The sequence below is a fragment of the Myzus persicae genome, unplaced genomic scaffold, assembly GCF_001856785.1.
Source record: "Myzus persicae strain clone G006 unplaced genomic scaffold, MPER_G0061.0, whole genome shotgun sequence".
Taxonomy (NCBI): domain Eukaryota; kingdom Metazoa; phylum Arthropoda; class Insecta; order Hemiptera; family Aphididae; genus Myzus; species Myzus persicae.
This window is the reverse complement of record NW_019100913.1, coordinates 1,224,759-1,244,930: the sequence shown is the minus strand read 5'-3', so window position 1 is coordinate 1,244,930 and position 20,172 is coordinate 1,224,759. Positions and strand designations below refer to the sequence as shown.

At 28.2% G+C, this 20,172-nt stretch overlaps 1 protein-coding gene across 1 annotated transcript; it reads right to left on the bottom strand.

Moving 5' to 3' along the window:
- Positions 1-4,279: 4,279 nt before the first annotated feature.
- On the bottom strand, positions 4,280-11,072 carry LOC111026767 (phenoloxidase 2-like). The gene is made up of 13 exons (XM_022304903.1): positions 10,940-11,072; positions 9,950-10,079; positions 9,501-9,690; positions 9,074-9,297; positions 8,327-8,529; positions 8,058-8,208; positions 7,869-7,970; positions 7,415-7,579; positions 7,193-7,321; positions 6,939-7,127; positions 6,555-6,690; positions 5,706-5,941; positions 4,280-4,889 (listed from the first exon to the last, which is right to left on the bottom strand). Exons 2-13 carry the CDS (start codon positions 10,055-10,057, stop codon positions 4,602-4,604), a joined length of 2,121 nt encoding a protein of 706 aa, XP_022160595.1. The 5' UTR covers positions 10,058-10,079; positions 10,940-11,072; the 3' UTR covers positions 4,280-4,601.
- Between the last annotated feature and the right edge of the window lie 9,100 nt (positions 11,073-20,172).

The window sequence follows — 20,172 nt, the reverse complement described above, 5'->3', positions numbered from 1 at the left end:
CAGACATTAGAGATTAGGCGTATAGTAAGTATTGACTTTTCGAGTGCTCGTACTAGTCGTACTCATTTATGATGGATGTTACTGCATGTTTGCACGACTGCACTTAATCGTAATATAGTTATATAGCTATAATGGTATTCGTAAATATAAGAGTCGTAAGTGGTAACTGGAAAAAGTATGTGTTATAAATTTGAATTCAATAATGGACAGTGATAAATCATTATTGGTGTACCGTGTACCTATACGAAAAACGATTTTGAACTTCTGAACGGAGACGGATATATGGCCAATATTTTAGTCACAATAATGTACCTATTGTGTTAACTTAAATTTCAATGATAAATCACTGTATGTCATCTGTAAACTAAAAATGATTTTGAACGAATATAGACTGTAAGCCTATAATATATATAATAATATATATAAATTGTCAATCCTTATAGCTATACAAATTTTACATTTTATACATTTTTAACTACCTACAAAATAATTTGCAAAATTTGAACTTTACATGCTTGTGAAAAAATTGTGGTTACTTAGGTACCTAAGGTACCTTTAATATTTAAACTGTAATTATGATAACCTTTGAGAAACATTGTATTAAATGTTCAAGCTTTTTGACCAAGTGAAACATTTTTATTGAGATTCAAATTTTAAATGTCTGTAAATAACTCAAAAAAAGTCATTTAGTTTTTAAAATTTTATCATGTATCTGCTATTATTTGTTTTTTAATTACCATACAAAATAAGAAAATCACTTATTATTATTTCATATTTGTGATTATATCAAATGTCATAAAAATAACTCTAAACGCTCATGAGTCAAATAATTGATACTTTTAGGTAATCACTTTTGTTTTTGGTAAAGGTAGAAAAACTTATAGGCATTACTTATTTTTAAGTCTTAGATATAAAAAGAAAAGTTTTTACGAATTTCTAACAAAAAATAATTTTTGTAAAAAAAGAGGAAATACTTGATGAAATCGATTCTGGTTTTTGGCTTAAATCTTAAAAAAATTAATATAGATATATGCAAATTTTTTCTAGACTTTTATATTACCATTTTCTACACACCACAACATTTCCAAAATATCATGTGAAACTAATTATAGGCATATACAATTTTCGTTTTGTATTAGTTTTAAAATTAATGTTGATAAAAAATGTTTGATTGGTCAAAATACTTGAAAAAAATTCCTCATACGTTTTATTGTTAATGAAAATTGAAAAATAATTAATAAGTAATAATATATTAATATGATCATAATGAACGTAATTAGAATGATACAATTCGCTGAAAACCACGGGACGATTTGTTTTTTACACTGCTGTTTCATTTGACGTTGAAAGAACGTTGCAGGGACGTTGTAGGAACATTGCAGGAACGTTGTAGAAATCATGACGGAGGTACATCAGAACACGCATGTACCAGGAGTTCATACCGCTGAACGAGTGGCAGTAACAACTGCCGCCGTCGCAAATGCCGTCGCCGCTGATGCCGCCGCCGCAGACAAAATCGAAGATGAATAGCGACTAGCACGTGCGATCCTGGTACATACGATGCTACAAGCAGCATCACCAAAAACCGAAATGTTGTCAAAATAAGTTTTTTGATTTCTTTGTTTTTCTTTTTTGTCTTGAAATTATTCAATCATTTGTTTTCACAAATTGTTTTGCATTCATTATTGGGCATCCTTAATTTTTTTGATAGTTTTCTTTTTAAATCAGCTTCTAGCTGAATTTTAAATTAATGTTAGTATTTTTAAAATAGTAGTATATAAACTTTTATTATTTATACCTAGATTTAACTCGTTTTTCCTTTGGAAATAAATTATATTCATATTGCATACCTATTATTTAAAAAAAATGTTAGGGAAAAATAATGATTTTAGGTAATAGATAGGTATTTACATTTTTAATGCTTATTTGCGGTTGATTGCAAAGATTTTCTTGCATTGCTAAAATAATATATTATTCAAATTATTGATCCTACGCAAACTCCTGATGGAGTATCAGCCGAACCAAAACCTAAAATCTATTTTTAAAAACCAAATGTAAACAATTTTTCATACACGTGCGTTATGATAATATGAAAATATAAAATATTCATCATTTGAATTTATACCTATTGGCTATTTTATTTTAAGTTATAAGTAATGTAATAATAACAAATTATTTTTGAACAGCGGCCCACCGGGAAAGTTCCCTGTTTCCCGCCGGCCCAGTCCGCCCCTGGTATTTTAGTAACCTAAATATCACAGTCTAATTTTCTGGATTCAGATTTCAGTGCACATCTTATCGTCGACGCTTTATAGGTCATTGGGTAACAGTTTACTGTACCTACAGTCGTATTCTTAAATTCAGAAATCAGCATGCATCTATACGTCTTGATAACATTTTCAAAATATTTTGACCCATTTTGTACTGTCAAAGGATATTTTTTATTTTCGTTTTTATTAGTTTTTTCTTTACAATAAATATGTCAATAACATTATTTTCGTTGGGGCAAACTAGTTTTTTTTTGACTTAGCAATTTTTGACATGGATTTCGACTAAGTGTTTTCGTTAGAATATATTATACACACATTGACATTTTCAAATTCAATTTTTTCGACAAAAATAAATTTAACCTATCTACTATTACTATTGTAGTACTAATGTCTAATAGTAAAATATAGGCAGGTACCTACATAGTAATATTATAATAGGCCATTGTAGATTGTCTTCGCTCAGAATCCTTTTTCATAACATTGAATTCAAATTTCAAATTTAACACATCCATTACAGTGACTCTCTAGACACATAATGGCTAATATACAGAAATATTATAACTACTTTTTACTTTTGACGGTCCAAAGTACTAACTAGATTCATTTTCCTTCCAGAAAACATGTTTAAATCTAGCGCTATGTGCTACGCGAACGCGGAAAATAATAATTATAATAGTTTGGGATCTTTCCAGAATCGCATTGCCACACAAGGACATACGTACTTTAAGTACCGTACTTATTAATGGAATAGTGGCAGGGGCGGAGTGGCCCGACGGGCAACCGGGACAATGCCCGGTGGCCTGGCTTGCTTATATAAGAAGTGGCCTGGTCCTGGTGTGATGAAAATAATTAATATTTAAAATATTTAGCTATTTTTGATGACTGTAAAAACAACGAAAACAAATTAATAATGTGATATGTGAACCACCAATATTATTAAATTGTTTTATACTTCACCCAATCAAAAAATGGTAAGCATACATCTAGCAATAAGACAATAAATGGTAAGAAATTAAATTTGAAATAAATGTATGTGGCCCGAAAATATCTGTTTGCCCGGTAAGAATTGTTGAGCCACTCCGCCCCTGAATAGTGGAGATACCTACGACGACGATAAACGACTTTTGTTGAAGAAAGTTCATTGCTGTCAACGGAAATAATTTTTGTGGATTATCACTTTATTCAGACGTGTATATTTACAGTGATTGCGACTGCAGTACTTACAGCACATTACTGGTCACTACAATTTTTACTGTAATTTAGACGGACTTTAAATATTTTTCCTCTTGAACACTAATGATATTTTGTTAATAAACATTGAACAATTAAACCATTCTTAAAGTTCATCCTTACTCCTTTGTCCTTACATCCTTGATCCTTACATCATTCTACGACTGGTGAGAAACTGAGCTAGTTATATACATAACACCTACCTGTTCAGAAGATAATTTATTGTGTAATGTAAAAATAACTATTTTTATAAATTTATAATCTGTATGATTATTTAAGTGAAATCGAAATCTAGATCATAATCTATTCTAGTTTAGAATTTATGTGTTTTTGCATTTTATGTAAACAAGGTTTAATAATTGGCTTATAAGCCACAATGAGATACTGGCTAGAATATATTGTAAATAAGCACCTACTTAGTATTTTGATACTATTATTATAATAATATAACTTCCCATACCTCGACTGACTTAATTATTGTAAGTATTCTGACTGTTTTTAATCTTTTTCATATTATATTTATAAGTAGTAACTAATAAGTCGGTATACTATACGCATTAAGCATTATAGTATTCACATCTATAAAACACATATGCATATATATAATTAAAATACAGCCAATAATTGGTTTAAAATATGTTATATGATTTATTACGAAGGTATAATAATATGTAACTGTAATAATTATTATTATTAATTATAATGTGTGCATTGTAGAATGTAGATTTGTAAATGTGTATGTAGTATACAGTATACTATTAGTATGTGGGTATGCATAATACATTAATAAATATATTATATTGATACAAAATCGAATGGATACATAATATTATATAATAACGTAGTGAAATGAAATCGAGACACTACTATATTAACACGCACGCGTAGGGGTTAAAATCTTTTAGTCAATGTAAGTAATAATATTATAATATTTAAAAAATAGAGAAACTAAACTAGGTGACCCTCCTTAGGATTTGTTAAACTGTTCATGTCAATACATCGACTACTGTGTACACCATACTGTTTATAGACTTAATTATTTAATTAAAGGTTTAGGTGTCTTAACCGTGCGTGTTGTATCCACTACGATTCGAGAAGTTCTCAGTTCCTCCTATTGTTATTAGCACTGGCTCCCGTGGTTGCAGCCGCGGTCGGTCTGTTCGCTGTAGCGTTTTGCAACGGAGCAACCGTACGGTTGCTAAAACGGATGCGTACGTCTTGTACTACCATGTTGGTCGTCAAAAACTGTTGGAGAGTGACCACGCCGTCCCGAGGTGTACGGTCGAATGGATAGCCCATGGATCTGGCGTCCGGATAACGTGAGTTCAGGACACCACAGTAGCTCGATGCGTCGTCGCAAGTTTGCCCGTCCCCTTGAGCGTTCGCCACCTGTTGCGGACAATATCGAGTTGTATTTTTATAATTTATAGTATAAAACAGTCCTTGTAACTTGTAAGAAGGTACTTGAGTTACTGTATATAAGTACCTAATGGCTAATATTATGATTGATGTCATTTTAGGAAAGGTAAGTGCACTAAATTATTATTAAAGATGAACAGTGAAACAAATTTAGTATTAATTAATACACCCATAAAAATAAAAAATAAACTATGGTACCAGATTGTCTGTTGACACTGACAACATTAAGAGTTAACAACCTATAATATAATACATGCTGTATTCAGCTTTAATAATAATATATTTCTTTTGCTTTTATAAGACTACGTGCCTAATATCAAACATATTTTTTTTATGATAAAGTAACACAGTATGAAGATATTTTTCCGTATCTTAGGACTGCGCACCCAAATCGTGCCTCTTCTGGTAGGTCGGTAAAATGTTCCTATATTGTTTATAATATGTACATATTAATGTAAACCTATGATAACTCCACATAAAAGTGTGATGTCAATATGACATCATTATGATGATCATAGTTTTTTTTAAAGTCTAGATGTTTTGTTATCGATTTATAAATATAATATGATCTACAGTATATACACCGAGTGTTTATCTGTTTTGCTAGGTATGTTAGATTTATGGAAAAATGTGGGAAAATTTAGTAGACTACCTAATCTGTAATATAGATATTTATGAATTAAGGTATAATAAGTACCTGTATGACTGTATACGTATAATACTATAATGTCGATTGTTTTAACCCTTTAATCTTAAATAAATAATAATCGTATTTGAAATACATACCTGATCAATCTCGCCATTAGATACCATAACAAACAATTGACACTGGAACCCTTCGGACGACCCCTTGGCTATCAACATGTTTTGTGGCCATCCACAACCACAGAAGTTGAACATTGGCGCTGCATCTGAATTGGCAGCCGGTCTATTACTTCCTTGGTTTCTATACGTTATTTCATGTGGTATAGTTACTGATGATTCAATTGATCGACGAACGATTTCGTTTCTTCCCCTTTTTACTGTACACATATTCATAAAGTAATTGAGTAATCAATATAGTTAAAATATTTCTTAATGTGATCGAAAGCATTTAATTATAATTTGGAAAATGATTATAATAATTTATACTATATGCATCAATACCATTAAAGACTGATAAAATAATTCAATTTTTGGTCGAATCAAAAAATACAACCGTTTCGATTATTTTTATGTATAAGTATACCTATTACATATAATATATATTCATGGATATTTCTCGATTATGTTATATGTTTAATATTATCATGTCATTTTATATTCCCTTGGTTTTAATTTACATATATCATCTATGTTATAAAAAATAGTTTGACAATGCATGTGACAATAAGTTTGAGATTATATTTTAGGAAATTAATTATCAAACATTAATTCAATGGTAGTTTGGCAATCCTTTAATTTAATAATGTGATAATTGATGGCTAGGGTTTTCGAAATTGCTTTAATGTGACAGCTATATTATTTTCTCAATACACACTAAATTGGTTTTAATTTTTTAGTTTCTCAAATAGATAAGCAAAATAAATAATCAGCATTCAGCATAATGCATTATCTAAGAAAATAAATAATATTTTTAATCATGAAGACACTTACATGATGTACTAAATTTGTCAAGTTCAACAAAAAGTTTTCTTTGTTCTCTAAATAAGAATGGTAAACCACGTTCATCAAATTTAGGTGCCAAGAAGATACGAACTGTTCCAATTCGTTGATTTCCATTATTCTCAACCTATTTATACAAATAAAATAATTACTAATTTTCGGTAAGCCACATTTTATACATTTATTTTATAAAACTCGAAAGGCGATTGGAGTTGAATTACTCTATGATTTCCGATTGATAAAAACTATAGCCTACTACTGTAAACATATTGTGTAAAGTAGGTTGAGATATTTTTAATTTAAAAGCATTATTCATTTGAAACTAAATAGTTAATTACAATATTATGATGATAAAATATATAAGTTAGTACTTACTACAATCCTATAACTGAATGGAGCGTGTTGTAAGTGAGTAAATCTTGCAAATACCGATCCACGTGGCAAGAAGTCTAAGCCTCTCGATAAGTCGGTGTCACTTTGTTGCCAAAACGTCGCAAATTCATTACGCGGCAACCCAGTAGCTGTTACTTCTACGCTTGACACAGCTACGTTGTCGAAGCCCAACTAAAAAAAATTAAATGTTAATGAACGATTTAAAAAATGTATGTATATTATGATATGGTTTTTACATTTTGAACGTTATAACTGGGTATTGTAGCTTTAAATTCTTGAAATATATCATCAATATATGCGTGCCAACGGTAAAATACTGGATCCCGCATAGCTGTCGCCGAATCTCCCATAACGCCATAGTTTTCCTGAAAATAATTAAGTTTTTGGTACAATAGGTAGGTGTTTATTGAAATACAATTATTATATTAATAAAACAAAAAAAAAAAAAATGCTCTTACCAAAAATCTATTATCAGGATCGTGAATATAAGCAATTGCGTTGTGGCCATTATTATGAAGAGAACCGTACAAATTTGGATTTTGACTTAATATACTAGCTTCGATAAGATTTCCCAATATGTCTATTCCTTCATTTTCGGTTAATCTGACTTGTTGACCTGCAGTCTGTAATGAAATAAAATATTTTATACTTAACACCGTTAAAGCTTAGAGATTCTATTATAATATGCTAGTTTGATATAATAGGAAAAGTATATACACAGTTATTATTTTTTTAATGGCTTATAAAGCCGTTAAATATTTCCATTATATTGTTTTAAATGTGTTGATATTAAAATTTCACTTGTTAAACATATTTAACCGAGTAGGCTTTTCCATGATATACAATTATCATAAAACTATTGTTGAACTCAAGCCTATCACTGTTGTATTTTTAATTTAAGTCCATAATTACGTTAATAATAAATCCAGAATGAATAGCATTGAATATTCGGTCTCTCCAACGCACAAGATCTTCGATGTCAAACGTGATTTGTTCTACTTCTCTGCTAATATTCTGTTGTTTACAAAAAAAAAAATCGTTATGTTCGATACGTCGATACATAGTATCTGTGTTACATAGTATATTAAATTAAGATATTACTTGAAGTACAGCATTAACTGGTCTAGGGGGCCACACGCGATTGGCTAGAATATTATCCAATTTTGGGAAGTAACCTTCTGCAATCGGTTGTTCCCAGTTGGTTAAACGAACTACTCTATTCATACTATTACTTAACCGCTCCATGTTGTATCTAAGTTCAACGTATAAATACATATATCAATATTATATACAGTTGTATGTAAGTTTATAAATCAACTCATACAATGTATACTTAAACAACTATTTTTTATCTAATTATTATTATTCACCTAGCTAAAATCTGTTGGTGCATGTAAAAAAATAATTCACCACGCCTGTTCTTATTTACAATGTTGAGTGGTCCGTCAAATGGGTAAACCAAATGCCAATGCCAATGATGAAGGTTAATGCCGATGTCTTCTCGGAAATAGCTAATCCTGTGCTCCGCATCCAGGTTGTTGGCAGAATAATCGTGAGGTATTTCGATGGGAGTCTGTTGCAATAAAATATTATATTATATATTCAATATTGTAACCATATTAATTTCATAGATCATAGATGTAAGTATTATTAGGTATTATATATATATATATGATTTAAGCATTTTGCATATTTTTAGTGGTCGGTCAAAAAAATAGCTTTTATATAAAGGTACGTATTACCTATATACACTAAAATTCTTATTTTACGATCTCATGATTCTGTACGTACAATTTTACTTCAGGTATTTTTTTTTTTTTTTTAATTGGACGTTACGAGGAAAAACTTATATTTGGCCAATTTTTGATTATTGCTGTTGTATAGAAAATAACGTTCTACATACTTACCTATTTTTCATTAAAAAAATATTGGATTTTTTTCTTCTTAGGTCATTTATAAAAAATTAAAATTTTACTAGAGTCAATATAAAAATTAGATGCTTTTTAAAAGAAGTGATTTTTCACTTATCACCTTATTACCCAAGCTTTGTTCACAGTATTAATTTATAAGTATTATAGATATACAGATAGAAGCACTACGGGCGAGATAACACTTACCCTAGAACCGGCTTGGACCACAGCGGATTCTTCTCTGGCGCGGGCGAACACTGAAGAGTCCATATACAGACTTGGAAACATTTCGGAGTGAGATGGTAGTCTCAAATTTCGAGTGTCGGGTCTGTGTATCAACACTACGGACAATGCGTAAGTAAACATGTACGGGTTGATCCGGTCTCGACAATACACGGAAAGCGACAAGAGATCGTCGTAGGATTTCGCGTCTGAAAATAACGCAGAAATAAATTATAACCCATAATTAAAAATATTATGTTATTATTTCGTAAGTAGATAGTACCAATGTACTAAATATGTACTATTACACTATATTATGTTCAACCGAACATAAATGTTTTTAAATATAATTATACCTATACTGCACGAGCATGGTGCATAATTTTATATAATATAATAAATGTATACTAACTCATTAGAATCTCAATGAGCTTGCCAGCCATTTTACTGTGGGACGGGTTGAAAAGCGAAAACGGCACATCTCTCTTAAGTCCCAGTGGAATCGACAAGTCAGGAATATTGTTCAACTTAGTTATTGGAACTGTTTTACCGCCGGGAAAACGAGTTTGGATATCCGACGCCAATGGCTTATAACGGTCGGTCTGAATAAATTAAAATAAAACACAACAACAATTGTAAGTTACATAAGTACTCAAATGGTTTGGCTGGTTTTGTGTCGATATTTTTATGGTATCGAATAGTATTTACTATTGAAAGGTCGAAAACCATTGTCATAATTAATAATATATGAAAACTTTAGCTAGAGTATTTGTTTTTATTTGAATTCGAATCGATTGCTTACACATTTGTGATAAATAATAATTATTATAATTTACAAAAAATAATACTTGTTTTACTCACCAGGTATTCAGTGGGTACATCGAAAGACACATTGTCATCGCCTTTTCCAATGAATATAGGTTCAGTTGGACGATCGAACAAGTACAAAATATTATTTTTGTCCGCCATAGTATTTCTTTTTATATCCTTTCTATTGCACATATATAATAAAAGTAATTTTATTCAATTATTTATAATAAATCTTAGTACACATTGTAATTCAATATTTTAATACACTTTACAATGTTACATTGTATAAACATATAGTTTATTGGTATTTATTAAGAAAATAAACGTTTTAATAATTATAATGTTGATGAAAAGATTTATGCTCGGTAACAAAATTCTCGGCTTGAAAATTTAAATCAAGATTTCTCAGAAGTATTACTTATTGAATTTTCAAAATATTGAAAATATACTGGCTCATTTTTTCCCTAAAATATTTGAAGTTATTTTATTCATATTTAAACGAAAAATAAAGATTTAAATAATTTTGTTTTAATTAAAAAAAATTATTAACTTTTTATCATTACTTTTATTAATTTGTACTATATATGTATTAAGTAAACAATGACAATTTCAAAATATTTAGAATAATTTGATGTTATCTAAAACTATGAACCTATCCCAGATTTTTTCAAGGTATTGAAAAATAATAAGTTTAGGTTAAAGTTAGTAACAAATATACCTAGTGATATTGTATGAAATAGTATAAAAATAATAATTATAAAATATATGGTATTCGTTTTTGGAAAATAATAGTTCAACAGTATTAGTATAGGTATTACTGATAAATTGTAAAATTATTATATAATAAAATATATACTAAGAAATATACTCTGACACAACGTTTTTGCTCAAAATTGTTTTAACTTTGAATAATAATATATTATAATATTATTTCCAAAATTGTATATTATAATACGTAAGTATATAATATACAAATTATATTATTAAAAAGTTTTATAATTCTCATGTATAAATGTATAATAATGATAAATATATAATTACCAGTGTCTGTATAAACTACTATAATTTCAGTGTTTACTTTAGAATTTATAATATACACCTATAATAGTACAGGACCTATATATATTGAGCGGAGAGAAAAATGTACTCGACTGATGCTGCTCTATGCGTTTGCAGCGCTTTTATATTGAACACAATAAAACCAAATATGATAGCCTATAGTTATTGTGGTGAACTTATCATTTTTGCCAGTTGGAAAAGACCTAAACCACATGATATAATGCCATTTCAGCGCTGATTAGAATAATAGATATAAATAAAGACAATTTTTGCGGCAGTCATTTTAATATCATATTATGCATTTTAGATTATTTGGTGTGAACTATTTGCGTATAAATCCTTGAGAGTTTTTCAAACCAAAGCAGGAAGTTGTGGCGCTCAGTTGTTCGATCGATAACCACGGCTAAACTAGCATTAAATTGACATCTATTATAGCTATTCGGAGAGTTCATTTAACATGAAAAAAAATGTTCAATTTTTCTCACACGATTAGCATACTGAGAGTAAAAAGACGATTTCAGATCAATAACCATGGCTAATTAGTCATGAGTTGATAATTTAATTTTAGAAATATTTAAATTGAAATGTTATTAGTTACTAGTATAAAAATAAAACTATTATACCTCAACAATTATAATGCACTAGTGTCGTAAGAAAATTACTTTACAACTCGCCACAGTTAAAATATTTAAAGACAATACAAATATTAATAAAGTAGTAAAGGTTCCATATTATTACATAAAATAATGTTAATTTAAATAAGAATATAAAATTATGAATCTGGTCAGCTTGCATGTATTAAAATGAAACCATGAAATTTAAAATTGGATGAGGAAAGCATTATAAACAAATTAAAAATACATAAGCACACTATTTTTGTTACAATAAATAGTATAATAATAATATTATGAGTTCCTTGTTTTTATTTTAAGTAACTTCTAACGTTTACAATTTTTTTTCCAGTAGGTAATTTATGAGTTAATTAATTTAATTGTCACTTTAAGTTTATTTTTTTCCTAAAACCATACATTTAAAATTATATATTCTATTTTGTAACAATTAATTTTATAAAAAAAATATATATGTTAATAAAGATAATATTATTTAACATATGAAAATGATTGATAATAGTTATAATATTGTATATTTGCAGAATATATTATTTTATGTATTATGAACAGAACAAATATAAGGGCGACTGATGTCAATGAGATAAGACAAAATATAACTAGGTATTTATTTACTCAATGTCCGATACACCTTACAAAGTTTGTAAACTCATTAATATTTTTATTAATCTGTATTATTATCACATTTATTACTGTATTCATTCATATAATTACAGCTTAATTGAATAATATTTGACATTATATTTGTCAATAATTATTGTATTTAATTGTTTTATTGGATTTAATCATTGATTAGAGTATTAAAGTATATATTATTATTTATTAAGTACCTACAGCAACTATTTTTAATACAAATAGTTGGTTGCTTTAAAAAAATGTATTATTAATTGTAGGTATATGAAAAAAGTAACTGATTTTTAAACTAAGTTAAGTTACTTTTATTTTCTAATTAGCGTAACTAGCGGCCAGTGAGCGTCTACAGTATACATATTTATAACAATTGACAATAATAGTATAATCCAATTTTTTCAACTTGAAAAAAGACACCAGTCCTACAAAACGTTTTGTGATTTATTCGAAGTACTACTAAAAATTACATCTTTAAATTTTTTGAAAATAGTTCAGTCCGCTGAGAAATTACAAAAAATGTACCCGAATGATTTGGATAATACTTTTTCGTCAGAATGCTTACATTTGCAATCTTATTTACTGAATAGTAATATGGATATTGACATCGATAGTTTAACTCCAATCACACTGTGTCAGTATTTGAGAGAAAAATCTTTACATATTGAAATATTTCCAAATGTTGACACTGCATTAAGAATTTTCGTAAATGTACCAGTGTCCAATTGTACTACCGAGAGATCGTTTTCATGCCCCAAACGTGTAAAAAACTACTTGAGGTCCACTCAAACTGATGAGAAGTTTAACAGCTTAGCATTATTCTCGATAGAAAATGAAAATTTACAAGAATTAAATTGCGAGGATATAATTGTCGCATTTGCAAAAACCAAATGTTGACGTAAACCGATCGTTAAATAAATAATTTAGTATGTAAGAAATTTAGAATATATATAAATATAAACATTTTGTAATTCCTTTTTTTTTCTAATATTTTTCAACTTTAATTATTATGTTTTTGTATTTAAAATATAATTAAAAATTTTTTTGCATACCTACCTAATTAAATTTTATTTTACCATAATTAAGGGCAGCAATTTTCCACAGGCCTATAAACGGTAAATATATAAATACGCCTCTGGTGTACGTCACTGTATAGCTAAATAATATATATTAACAACAATAACAAGTATAATGTCTATAATGTACAACAATTTATTGTGTTTGTGTTAATAAAGTCTGAATATCCTGAATTCCTGAACGCTATAGATATATGTTCATACCTATAAATATTAAGCTGTTAATATCGATCTAATGATTTCAATTCAATGGTTATGCTTACGTTTCAATTAATGCAAAATGCCGTTGATGTTTACATTTTGTACATGGTTGCCTTTACGTCTCGGTACCATCATCGTCGGATTAATATCCATAGTAAGTGTTTAATTATATATTACCTATACAGTAAAAACATCCATATATATCCTATAGGTTCTATGTATGATGTATAGGACGTACTACGTAGGTAGATATATTCTAGTGTTTATGATTATATGATTAGCTATAAATAGGCGAATACTGGTGCAGAAGTAAGTGTATAAATAATTTTTAGCATGTGTTCTCTCAATGGATTTTGTACGATATTTTAATTTTTAAGTGAGTTATGAGTACCTATGTAAAGTATTAATATTTGTAACTTAGAAGTAGTAAATTATCATTTTTCATTAGATTTTCTCAAGTCGTAGGTACATTTAAGTAGGTACCTAAATTATATAATTTATAGGTACCTAAAACTTAATGGTGGACGCTATCAGTCACATAATACGACTTAAATGTCTACGATTTTGTATCAACGGAATAATCACATATTATTTCGAAGTCAAATGTATTTATTTTAATTTCATCATACCACAGAATAGTATAGATATTATACTCTATCCGTAGATCGGAGATTAATGAAATACCTATAACCAGGGTTCGGGAATTATAGCACTTAAAAACCATAAAATATGCATAAAAAAATTTAAAATATGCATTTAATATATTTATTATTATTTATTATTTTATTAATAATTATTTATTACAATTAGTGTACTTAATATAAAAAATTTAAAAATCTACTGATTGTCAACTTGTTTCTTAAATTTCCGAGGTTTTTGAATTTTATTCGTCAACTATATAATGATGGGAAAAATTAAAAATTAAATTTTTCATTTAAATCAATAAATAAATAATTTTACATTTACCGGGAATACCTTTAGTTTCAAAGAAAGAACCTTTAATAACTTTAATAACTGCAATATATTAAAATTATCGTATCACTCGTGTCACAACATATTATATAATATGTAACGATACGGGCAATCAGGCCATCATAATATTTTCAAACCACGAAAATTATAAGGAGTTGTGAGTTGTGTATAGCAAATAGGTACATAAAACTGCGAGTAACAGCTGCATCACTATTTTCTTTTTTAGATCGGGTGAAATTTGTGAAGTTGAAATTTCGAAAAATTTTCTTAAATATGCAAATTAAGCGCAATAACGTAAAAACAAGCAGTTTCATTGTATGAAATATGCAAATTCAAATTTTAGATTTGGTATCATGGCATTGAGAAACGCAACCAATCCAACATTGCACCGCCGTGCACTTCTTGTAAATTATTATTTTATAGATTATACTGTAATAAAAAAATTAAAGTTAAAAAGAAATTCTCTTTTTTCAAATAATGATATATTATTATTTGTAGCTAATGTAGGTCATATTATATTACTTGTATAAAAATAATTATATTATTTTTAAAATTGTTAGTTCAGTTTTATTTTATATAATATAATTGAAAGTGTTTTGGTGTTAAACATTCCAAACCTCCAACAGTATTTATATTTTATTATTACATATATTTATATCTTAATTGTGATTTGTGGAGTTATAATATTTTATACTAAGGAGCTCTAATAAAAAAAAAATTTTTTACCTAGGTATCTATACTATATACTTAATACTTATATTATTGTTTAAATAATATTCGTTGGTGATTGTGTTGTCCGATGAATCGTTACCTAATCGTTGGATAATAAATAGTGCAAAAACCCACCTACCTTCTTACATCCGTGCTCAAACGAGTTAACTTTGTAGGGTTTTACGTGACAGGCGTGTGTGGGCAATCAAGTAATGTTTTTTTTTGCGCAAACGAATTGCAGCCCTAACGGCATTACGGCTTCCTGTGTACCCAAGCGATCAGATTTAACAGGTAAAATTATAGTTATTTACTCGACTGTACCTGGAAAATAGAGAGTTATATATAAAAGAAACATATAGAAGACAAGTTTGGGGCCAACGGTCATGGGTACGATGAAATTAAAGATCATACAAATACGTAATACAGGTACTTTTTCGAATAAGTTTGAAAAAAAGATCAGGGTGAAAATAAATATATTGCATTATTAAAAATTTAATATAATACATAATGACCCACATATTTTTTAAATGAAGTAGGTATATTTAAGTTGCATAAAAGTTTTTGGGAGACAATTAATTGTTAAGAGCCAACCTCTTCAGTATTCATTAGGTCTTATGGCCTCTAGATATCGCTAATAAGCTCTAAAATATGTAAAGTAAAACAGAAAAAAAACTTTTACCTAAAACTGTAAAACATTATTGTTATGTATCCGAACTCATTTTAAAAATGATAAAGGAAATCTTTAAAAATTAATTTCTGAAACCATACTTTTGTATACTAATACTACATACCTAAGTGTAGATTTTTCATGTACTCGAATACTAAAAGAATTAAATTGAATAACTATATATAAATATTATATATTATGTTATCGAATTAGTCTTCAATGAATTCACTACTGCCAATGAAAAAATATAAGCTAGTGTCACTTATAACTTTGATAAATAACTAATTCAAGCATAAAAACTTCGTTAATAAATGTCTAAATTAATATGAAATAAATAAATTAAAATAAAAACCTAATTAAAACCTATTTTATTATAAAAACATAATGTACTATCAATTGCAGTCTTTAATTGTTCATGAAAAATAACCGATTGAGACCTGGAAACATAGGCGTAGAATAGGCGGGCTGAGTTGATTATAGCCCAATCCAAAATTTTATTTAGACCCGTCCCATATTTTTTTAAATTACATAATTAGAATAAATATTTTATACTGAGAAAAATATAGGCTAGCGCCCCCCTCCCCGTAAATAAACCCAACATAGAACTTATAACAGAAACATAAAGTATAGAGTAAGTATAGTAAAAATAATAAGATCTAAAATCTTTCAGCTGAATAATGACAATTTTAAAATGAACGACTAACACTTATCTACAATATCAATAAAAAATATGTAAAAACCAATATTACAATAGGTACAATTAATAAACCAATATTATTCTTACTTGGCTTACGTGTTTGTACCTAATCAATTTTCCATTTTTTGTCACTTCTACTTTAGGTACCTATGTATTTTCCGTAATTTTTTTATTTGGTTCATGCAATTTTAATTGAAATTTATATTTATATTTATATTATTTATGGGAAGTACAATAAAACTGTTTATCCTATATTCCTGTTAAATATAAATGAAAATCTCTTAGATATGACAAATTTTGTTTTTAAAATGTTGATTTTTAACATTTCGTGATTTTTCTAGTTATCGTAGTATAATGTATTATATGGGATGTGGTAGTTTTAAGTGCGTGGGAATCGGTTATCTGTGGCATATAAGATACCGATTAACAATTTAACTTATTTAACAGTAAAATTAAATATTATAAATATATTGAAATAACTATTGTAATATTATGTTATTATTATTTTAATATTTTAATGATTTTGATATGTATGGGTATTTATTATAATTTATTTAATTAACAACCTATCCACATAGGCGTGCGCCAGGGCCCTGACATTTATTAATTGGAACTCCAAAATTTAAAAAAATCCCAGAGTATATAGGGCCCTTATTTTAATTGAATACTGAAATTACTAGAATATTATGTAATTTTTCTAAAATATGTGATAAAAAATAAATCATGTTTCGCGATAAAAAAATAATGAAACGGAAAATATTTTAAATTGGCATTGTGGAACAATAATTTATTATAATAATAACAGATACTATATTGACAATTAAAGTACTAATAATAAACACACATTGTAATTATCTTAGAAATGCATATTAAATACATGGAAATATATAACTATTGGCATTCGTTACAAGTGATTACGGTATTCGATCTTAAAGTCCGGGGACAAAAAGTCCATTCTGAAAAAAATTAGACAAAAAGTTCGCATTCATTTTTTTTATTGTTGGATTAAAAGTCTGAACATATTTTTGTTGTCAGTTAGAAAGTCCAAAAATACAAAATGTATATTTAAATGTGATGACTATTCCTATATTTACCTAGTTACCAACAGTTGACCATACAAATATCAAAATCCACAATAATAGTAACAATTGAATACAATTAAGGTTTCTTAAACAAAGATACAAAAATTCTTCTATTATCAATTCATTATTATTACCTATAGGTAATTTAGGTAATTATTTTTATGTATTTATTTACCTAATGTCCCCAACTACCTATAATAAATTAAAGTTATTAAATTAATTAATAGAATGTTACAATAAATTACATTTTTAAAAGAATATTAGTAATATATAATAACATATAGACATATTATAGTATGTAACGAAACTACGAAAGTGTAATAGAATAGTACTAAAATAATTTGTATTTTCGGACTTTTTGTCTGACAATAAAAATGAATCCGGATTTTTCGTCCGGGATTAAATACTTATATACCACTGATTAATATGTGCATGTCTTGAGTCTTGTCAAGAGACAGTCCAATTTAAGTAAAAGGGCTTGAAAATATTGAAGGCATTTCCCTAAATTCTAGTCGACGTATTCTTATTCCTATACACTTCCTATAATTATCTAGAATCTAGATATTTGTGTTAACTGTCAAATCTCTGATTCAAATAAATAAATAATAATACACACAATAGAAATGTAGGTTAAATAATATAACAAAATATACATGTAGGTCTTAGGTATAACTAACCGTATTTCGTCAAAACAAAATAACAAAACAAACAAAATGTTTGATTGTAAAATCAATACTACAATACATTCATGGCTCTGCCAAAAATCTAAAAAAAAAATATATCTACCTAGCCTAATATTTAAAGTGTCTATGAATAGCTAAATGGAAGTTTTCTCGTTTACTGAAATTAAAATTTTATACCTTAAGTGTTGAAATTTTTTTGTATTAATCTAGCTTACTATTCAACACTGATAAATGAAGTTTGACATTGAATATTATTAAATAAGTTGTAAATGATTACATGGTTTATGGTATATTGATTTATGATCCAGGATATTTGTTTTTTGAATAATATAATGATGCCTAAAGAGCTGGAGTGAAGACTAACTAAAGGAAGCCAACAAATGGTGTTAACTTACGCGATAAAAAAAAATTAACATTTTATTGAAATTTGAATGATCCAAAACTTTAAGCTCTAGATTAATCATGTCGCTTCAACTAGTGGTTCTCAAACTTCTTTTGTTCATGGTACTCTTGGGTATCTTAAAGAAGTTGGGAGGAGGGGGACCTGTAAAAATTTAGAATGATAAAATCTGGACTTTAAAATGTGGACAGTAGAATTCTAAACTACGCTCCCAATTGGGGCAGTCTATAGTTTACACATTAGATATACTAATTAAGTATGTATGAATGCTCTATATTTTTCCATAATTTCGAAGTACACCTAAATTCTAAGGCCCCTTGTTCACGACTCACTGGTTCAGAGCCACTGTTTTAAGTTTGAAATTATTTTACTAGTCCACTATGGTATCTACAACGTTAAATAGAAAAGCAAAAATGACCAACTTGAAATGGTTATAACTTCATAACTTAAGTCGGCTAAACAAAAACAAGGCGGGTGGCAGCTGCCGTACCCTAGACCTCACCCTGTCAGTATACAGTGGCTCACACTTTATTGCAACCACTTGCTGCGCACACCAGTTGCTGTACACTGAACAATACGATTACCACAACCGCCCAGACAATAGACATTTAATATTAAATGTTTGTGTCCCTTTTTTTCGTGTTAGAATTTCACAGTTCCACGCTCTCGGCCGTTTATATTATTTCCTACAGACTTGGGGACAAAAGATTTAATAACCACTACCACGAAAAATTTGTTAGGATCGTTGCGGTCACCCACCATCTCGCCCACCACTTTTCGTATCACATACTACAATGACTAAAATACTCAACGCACGATAAGAGTGTCCACTATTACTGTGAGGACTTAATGCACCAACACTGCCTAAATATCTATTATTTAATTTACCAGCTTTTAGCTCTTACAACTATATAATATTAGTAACTGTTAAACTTTATTAGATTCTTATCTATTGCTTGTTGAATAATGTTAAATTAAACGAATTGTTAAAAAAGTACTCCTCATCCTATACCTAATTTCTAATGATTGTTTTGTTAAAACTAATATTATTAATATTAAGTATAGAGACCTAGAATATTACCTACGAGTCAAATACCTAGTCAAATATTATAAACATAACCCAAAGGTGAGTTCGAAAATTCAACTTGAATTAATTCTGGCTACTCGAGTTTACTCCGGTAGTCCGGTGTTCTTTGATATATCAGTTACTCAGAGGCGTATTTATATATTTACCGTTTGTAGGCCTGTGGAAAATTGCTGCCCTTAATTATGGTAAAATAAAATTTAATTAGGTAGGTATGCAAAAAAAATTTTAATTATATTTTAAATACAAAAACATAATAATTAAAGTTGAAAAATATTAGAAAAAAAAAGGAATTACAAAATGTTTATATTTATATATATTCTAAATGTCTTACATACTAAATTATTTATTTAACGATCGGTTTACGTCAACATTTGGTTTTTGCA